Below are 7,212 nucleotides of genomic sequence, written 5' to 3'. Positions count from 1 at the left end.
GGCGGATCACGAGGTCAGGAGATCTAGACCATCCTGGCTAACACGGTGAAACCCTGTCTGTACTGAAAATACAAAAAAATTAGCCGGACGTGGTGTGGCGGGTGCCTGTAATCCCAGCTACTCAGGAGGCTGAGGCAGGAGAATGGCGTAAACCAGGGAGGCGGAGCTTGCAGTGAGCCGAGATTGCGCCACTGCACTCCAGCCTGGGCGACAGAGCGAGAGTCCGTCTCAAAAAAAAAAAAAAGAAAGAAAAAAAAATGTATGTGAAACATCATTTGCTTCCAATGCCTGGCACACGATAGTTCCTCAAAAATATTATTGGACATGATTCTAGTACAGTATACTAAAAAGAGGTGTGTGCAGTGGAGCACAGAGGAGGTGACTTTCTCTGTTTAGAGGGGTTGGAGAAAGTTTCTTATAATAAGTGAACCTTGAATTCGAGTTGGAATTGCTGGGGGTTTTGAGGAGGTCAGTCTGTTTCAAGAATGATGAGCAACTTGGGGAATGCTAGGATAAGAAGCTGGAAGAAGTATGTTGGGATCAAAATATGAAGAGCGTTGGTGCCATTCTGAGAAAATCATGAGAGCCAGCCGTTAATGGATTGTAAATGGGAGTGATTGGGTCAGCTGTCTTTTTAGCTGGAGACTAATACGGAGACTGGACTGACAGGGTTCAATAAGTACTCGGTTCATGCATTGATAGAACATGTATTGAGCCTGGGCACAGTGGCTCACACCTGTAATCCCAGCAATTTGGGAAGCTTAGGCAGGTGGATAGCATGAGGCCAGGAGTTCAAGACCAGCATGGGCAACATAGCAAGACTCCATCTCTATTTTTTAAGAAAGAAAGAAAAAAAAGAACATGTATTGAGTGTCCACAGTGTCCAGGTACTGTGCTGAATGCCACAGATAAAACTTGGTGTAAAATAGACATAGCTGTCATCCTCATGGAGTTTATGAGGTTAGTCATCTGTGGTACACAGCTAGACCCCTGCAGTGGTTCTCCCATTGGGGTCCCTGGGCCAGCAGCATCAGTGTCACCTGGGAACTTGTTAGAAATTCAGGTTCTCGGCCCACACCCCAAACTTACTAAATCAGAAGCTCTGGAGATGGGCCTCTGCAATCACTGTTTTAACAAGCCCAGCCAGGCATGGTGGCTTACACCTGTAATCCCAGCACTTTGGGAGGCCAAGACAGGCCGATCACTTGAGGTCAAGGAGTTTGAGACCAGCCTGGCCAACATGGTGAAACTCTGTTTCTACTAAAAATATGAAAAATAGCTGGGCATGGTGCCGCATGCTTGTAATCCCAGCTACTCAGGAGGCAGAGGCAAGAGAATCGCTTGAGCCTGGGAGTACGGAGTTTGCAGTGATCTGCGATTGTACCACTGCACTCCAGCCTAGGTCATAGAGTGAGCTCTGTCTCAAAAAAAAAAAACCAGCCCTCCAGTGATTCTGATGCTCGATTTGATTTCAGAACCACTGGGCAACTGTCACGTAGCAAGTGGTTTTGAGGGGCTAACCCAGTGTTGAGGCAGTAAGGGCCAGAAAGGAGGGGGTGGACTTAAGGGAAACCTTGGAGACAGACTCATTTGCTTTAGGAGGAATCAAGGATGAGTTTCTGGCTGGAGCCACTGGCCTAAGTAAGGTTGGATCACAAGGAAGTGATGGAGCCAGGGTTGAATCCACATGTGCCTGGCCTCCATGGCCTGTACGTTCCTACAACACCACACTAGGGCTCTGTGGCAGTGCCTCACCACCTTTAAACATTTGTACAGTGCACAGGGGAAATGGATGAGGCTGCTTGAGATTGGAGAGAACCAGCTGGAGGACCTGAGGCTGCTAGAGGTAACAGGCTGGGAGATCCCAGCTCCCTAGAGCTGAGGGGAATCAGTAACCCATTCCTAGCGTACTGCCGGGAGCTTTGTTGCATGGACTGTGCTGAAAAGTAGAGGTACTCACTAAATTTGGCAATACAAATAAAAAATCTCAAAAGAATTTATAGCCTTTGATTCAGTAATTCCATTCTTCAATGCCTCTCCCAAATATATGACAAAAAAAGCCTTCTCTTCATTGTAGATTATGTATAACAGAGAAAACCAACTACTGATTTTTGATGTGGTCAGTCAATGGAATGTTGTACTGCCATTAGAAATGTGAGATTATTTTGTGAAATCAGAGAAACATATTTGCCTATTGGACAATGTCTAGTAGGCCCCTGTCACGTGCTGAAGCTACAGTGGTGAACAAGCTAGACAGGTCCTTGGTTGCACTGAGCCAAGTGTCTGGGAGAAGAGAGGCAGCCAAATGGGCAGGAACCCTAGGAGACAAGTGGGCTGTGTGGGAAAAGCCAGCCCTTTGGGGGTATGGGGAGTGGGACAAGAAAGGCTTCCTGGGGAGAGGATGGTTATCCTGAGGCCTGGAGGATGACTAGATGTTGGCAGGAAAAGGGGAGAGGGGTGTTCTGTGCAAAAGGGACAGTATGTTTAAGAATGGGCATGGGGTAGGGTGCAGTGGCTCACGCCTGTAATCCCAGCACTCCGGGAGGCCAAGGCAGGCGGATCACGAGGTCAGGAGATCTAGACCATCCTGGCTAACACGGTGAAACCCTGTCTGTACTGAAAATACAAAAAAATTAGCCGGACGTGGTGGCCGGTGCCTGTGGTCCCAGCTACTCGGGAGGCTGAGGCCGGAGAATGGCGTGAACGTGGGAGGCAGAGCTTGCAATGAGCGGAGATCGTGCCACTGCACTCCAGCCTGGGTGACAGAGCGAGACTCCATCTCAAAAAAAGGGGGGCATGGCGAAGCCGGATCAGAGAGGGGGCAGTGGTGAGATGAGGCCCAAGGGGGTCAGCCCATGTGGGGCTGTGCACACCCTGAAGGTCAGAAGCTTAGACCTTATTCTCAGGGTAGCAGGAGGCCATTTTAACCAAGAAAAGCTGTTAGCATCTGTGCTTGGGAAGTCTTCCCTGTGGCTGCAGTATAGAGAATGGATTGAAGGAGGGCAGGAATGGAAGCCAGGAGACCAGTGGGGAGGGTATTGCAACCATCCAGGTGAGAGATGAGGGTGGCCTGGACCTGGGCGGAGGCTGTGGAGAGAAGAGGGACAGACTGAACAGCAAATGAAGAGGTAGGAATGACAGGGCCAAGAGGGCTGTGAATGTGGGACACAGAGAGGGGCAGAGCAGGTGAACCCCACATTCTGGTTTGGGCAAAGTGCAACTTTTGGTGCCATTCACAATGACAGGCAGTGCTGGAGGGGGAGTGGGTTTGAGGGGAGAATGCTGAGTTCATTCTGGGACACGGAGTACCTGCCTGATGTATTCTCCGGGAGGCAGGTGGAGATTTTGAGTCAGCCCTCAGCATGCGGGCTGTCCAGGGAGTATGTGCTGTGAAGAGGGAAGAGGCCCATGACATTTAAATGTTGGGGCAGGTAGAGGGACAAGAGAGGGATGTGCAAAGGACAGGTTTTGCAAGAGACAGATCACAACAAAACGTCAGCTCCAGTTGACTTCTTGCTGAGGGATTACAGTTTTCTTTCTTTTTGTTTTTTTTTTTTCTTTGAGACAGCGTCTCATTGTGTTGCCCAGGCTGGAATGCAGTGGCATAGTCTCCGCTCACTGCAACCTCCACCTCCCAGGTGCAAGCGATTCTCCTGCCTCAGCCTCCCAAGTAGCTGGGATTACAGGCGTGTGCCTAGCTAATTTTTGTATTTTTAGTAGGCAGGGTTTCGCCATGTTGGTCAGGCTGGTCTCGAACTCCTGACCTCAGGTGATCCACCTGTCTCGGCCTCCCAAAGTGCTGGAATTACAGGTGTAAGCCAGTGTGCCCATTTGTTTCCAGATTCCCCCCTGCTAGTTTTCTATAATAATAATAGCAGACATTAGTTGAGCTCATAGTACATGCCAGATGCTGTTCCAAGAACTTTTTATAACTCTTCTAAGTGTCCACAGTAAGCCTAGAAGGTAGGTCCTGTTGTTATTACCATTTACAGATGAAGAAATAGCACAGAGGGGTTCAGACACATGTCGCCAGCTACACAGGGTGCAGCCCGTGGGAGGCCTGACTGGAATCTAGGCTGCCTGATTCCAGAGCCTGTGCAGTCACTACACAATGCTGTCTCTCCACAGGATGTTAATGTTTTTATAATAAGGAAAATATTGATTTTTCAAAAACGGAAGTAAGAGGTTAGAGAAATAGTGCTTTGATCTGCTAGGTGAAAGGATTTGTATCTGCAAAATCAGTGGCTGTCTTCAAAGTTTGTTGAGAGCAGACTGGGTTGGCTGCTTCGTGGTGTTGGAACACGGGTGATGCTCATTCTCACACAACTCATTTTTCTCCAGGTGCCCGTGCTTCCCGGTGCCAGGGTGTCATGGAAGGGCTGCTGACAAGATGCAGAGCATTGCCCGCCCTGGCCACCTGCAGCCGCCAGCTCTCTGGGTACGTTCCTTGCAGGTTTCACCACTGTGCCCCAAGAGGAGGGCGGCGCCTGCTGCTGTCTCGTGTGTTCCAGCCACAGAACCTTCGGGAAGACCAGGTGCTCTCCCTGCAGGACAAATTTGGTGACCTGACCTGTAAGAGCCAGCGGTTGATGCTGCAGGTGGGCCTGATCTACCCAGCAAGCCCCGGCTGTTATCACCTCCTGCCGTACACCGTCCGTGCCATGGAGAAGCTTGTGCGAGTGATAGACCAGGAGATGCAGGCCATCGGGGGCCAGAAAGTCAACATGCCCAGCCTCAGCCCGGCAGAGCTCTGGCAAGCCACCAACCGGTGGGACTTGATGGGCAAGGAGCTGCTAAGACTTAGAGACAGGCATGGCAAGGAATACTGCTTAGGACCAACTCACGAGGAAGCCATTACAGCCTTAATTGCCGCCCAGAAGAAACTGTCCTACAAGCAGCTTCCCTTCCTGCTGTACCAAGTGACAAGGAAGTTTCGGGATGAGCCCAGGCCCCGCTTTGGTCTTCTCCGTGGCCGAGAGTTTTACATGAAGGATATGTACACCTTTGACTCCTCCCCAGAGGCTGCCCAGCAGACCTACAACCTGGTGTGTGATGCCTATTGCAGCCTGTTCGGCAGGCTAGGGCTGCGATTTGTCAAGGTCCAGGCTGATGTCGGCAGCATCGGGGGCACGATGTCTCATGAGTTCCAGCTCCCTGTGGATATTGGAGAGGACCGGCTTGCCATCTGTCCCCACTGCAGCTTCTCAGCCAACATGGAGACACTAGACTTGTCACAGATGAACTGCCCCGCTTGCCAGGGCCCACTGACTGAAACCAAAGGCATTGAGGTGGGGCACACATTTTACCTGGGTACCAAGTACTCATCCATTTTCAATGCCCAGTTTACCAATGTCTATGGCAAACCATCCCTGGCTGAAATGGGGTGCTATGGCTTGGGTGTGACACGGATCTTGGCTGCTGCCATTGAAGTCCTCTCTACAGAAGACTGTGTCCGCTGGCCCAGCCTACTAGCCCCTTACCAAGCCTGCCTCATCCCCCCTAAGAAGGGCAGTAAGGAGGAGGCGGCCTCTGAGCTCATAGGGCAGCTGTGCGACCACATCGCAGAGGCAGTGCCTCAGCTTCACGGGGAGGTGCTGCTGGACGACAGGACCCATCTGACCATTGGAAACAGACTGAAAGATGCCAACAAGTTTGGCTACCCCTTTGTGATCATTGCTGGCAAGAGGGCCCTGGAGGACCCTGCACATTTTGAGGTTTGGTGTCAGAACACTGGTGAGGTGGTCTTCCTTACCAAAGATGGAGTCATGGATTTATTGACCCAAGTGCAGACCATCTAAATGCCCCCAGCCCACCCCTGCCCCCATCTTGCAATCTTGGTGTTCATTCTAACACTGCGTTTTCCTACACCCCTTTCCTGGACTGTTCTCTCCAGAAACAGCACAGCTCATGGAGGGTGAGATCACGTTAGGGAAACCAATTTTTATCTAGTCATGTGTTCAGATTATTTGTATTTAAAGTCTTGATCCTTTTCTCCAGACTGGCCATGCCGCCAAATACCTTTCCTTTTGTATTCCATTGTAGAAACTTCTACTAGGAGGCTGAGGCAAGAGAGCCAAGCTCCAGTGGGGGTAAGTCACTTCCCTTCTCTCAGCTGAGTTTTTCACCTGTAGGATGAGAATGGCTGATGGCTGAGGGCCCCCCAACCTTCCCCACCCCATATCAGTTTGACCACGGGCCTTTTGCTACATTCTGTCCAGAGAGCAGGCCTGCCAGCGCCCCTCCACTGAGAAGTTGGGCTGAGAGTATGGGGAAAAGAATCAAGAGACCTGACTGCCACCAACTCACTAGTGACTTAGATACATCCCCGCCCCCTGCTGGGGCCTCAGTTTCCCCATCTGTAACTTGAGAAAATGGAACTAGATCTGTGACGTCCTTATAGGTGTCACTAGGGGGTTCCACGAGAGGTTTGTGACAGGCAGTCTGATTCCTCTCATTCTCCATAGTCTGTTTCCTGGAAAGTCGATGTAATTAACAGATGGCCCAAAAACTACCTCAAGAGACCTGGCCCTATTAAGACGGCTTAACCACTGAGATCACGTTCTATTGATTGAATAAAGTGAAACTACTGGAATGAGCCTTGCGCATTAATTTGAAACAATGATAACATCTGCCATTTTAACAGTGCAACAGCTTCCTACTCCTTTTCTTTCCTTTTTGACTGTTCCCACACACCCCACCCCCCACATAAAAAATCGGGTGGTTAGGAAAATGTGGTTTAAACTAACATTTCTTCCCTCAAGTACCGGGGCAGCAGGCTTCAACTGGCATGGTGACCTTATCCTAGGTGCAGAGTTGGATCCTAGAGCCACAGTGAGGTGAATATTAAAAGCTGGTCTCTTGTGTCCTTAATGTAGAAGCTGGTTTAAAGAAAAAAAAAAGCTACTCTCTGCCTGAATTCTATGGAAAATGGAGCAGGCTTGAACTACCCTAGCAATGCCAACTACTTTCATTGCTCCTGCATCCTAGATAAGGAACATAACCAAGTTTTCCATCCTTGGCCCCCTAGGCTCTCTACATGTCCACATCTGACAAGAATCTATCAAGACCAAGCTCAAAGCCAGCACCTCCTAAAAAGCTGCCTGGCAGCTCTGAATAGTGGTTCTCCTGCCTCCTGTCGCACAGATCACATCCCTTCTTGTTTTGTGTATACATAGCTCATTGTACAGTGGTCCTGCCTCTTGTTGATGGTGA

At 50.0% G+C, this 7,212-nt stretch overlaps 1 protein-coding gene across 1 annotated transcript in view; it reads left to right on the top strand.

Annotated features, from left to right (window-relative positions):
• The window catches only part of PARS2 (prolyl-tRNA synthetase 2, mitochondrial (putative)), an 8,181-nt gene extending 1,589 nt beyond the window's left edge, over window positions 1-6,592 (top strand). The window contains exon 2 of the mRNA XM_011926352.1: window positions 4,342-6,592. Within this exon, the coding sequence (XP_011781742.1) occupies window positions 4,371-5,798 (1,428 nt within the window). The 5' untranslated portion in view covers window positions 4,342-4,370 and the 3' untranslated portion in view covers window positions 5,799-6,592. The remainder of the gene's footprint in view (window positions 1-4,341) is intronic.
• The last annotated feature ends 620 nt before the right edge of the window (window positions 6,593-7,212 follow it).

This window comes from Colobus angolensis, unplaced genomic scaffold (genome assembly GCF_000951035.1).
Source record: "Colobus angolensis palliatus isolate OR3802 unplaced genomic scaffold, Cang.pa_1.0 Scaffold68, whole genome shotgun sequence".
NCBI lineage: Eukaryota > Metazoa > Chordata > Mammalia > Primates > Cercopithecidae > Colobus > Colobus angolensis.
Note: the sequence above shows the minus strand (reverse complement) of the source record. Positions and strands in the feature narration are given on the sequence as shown.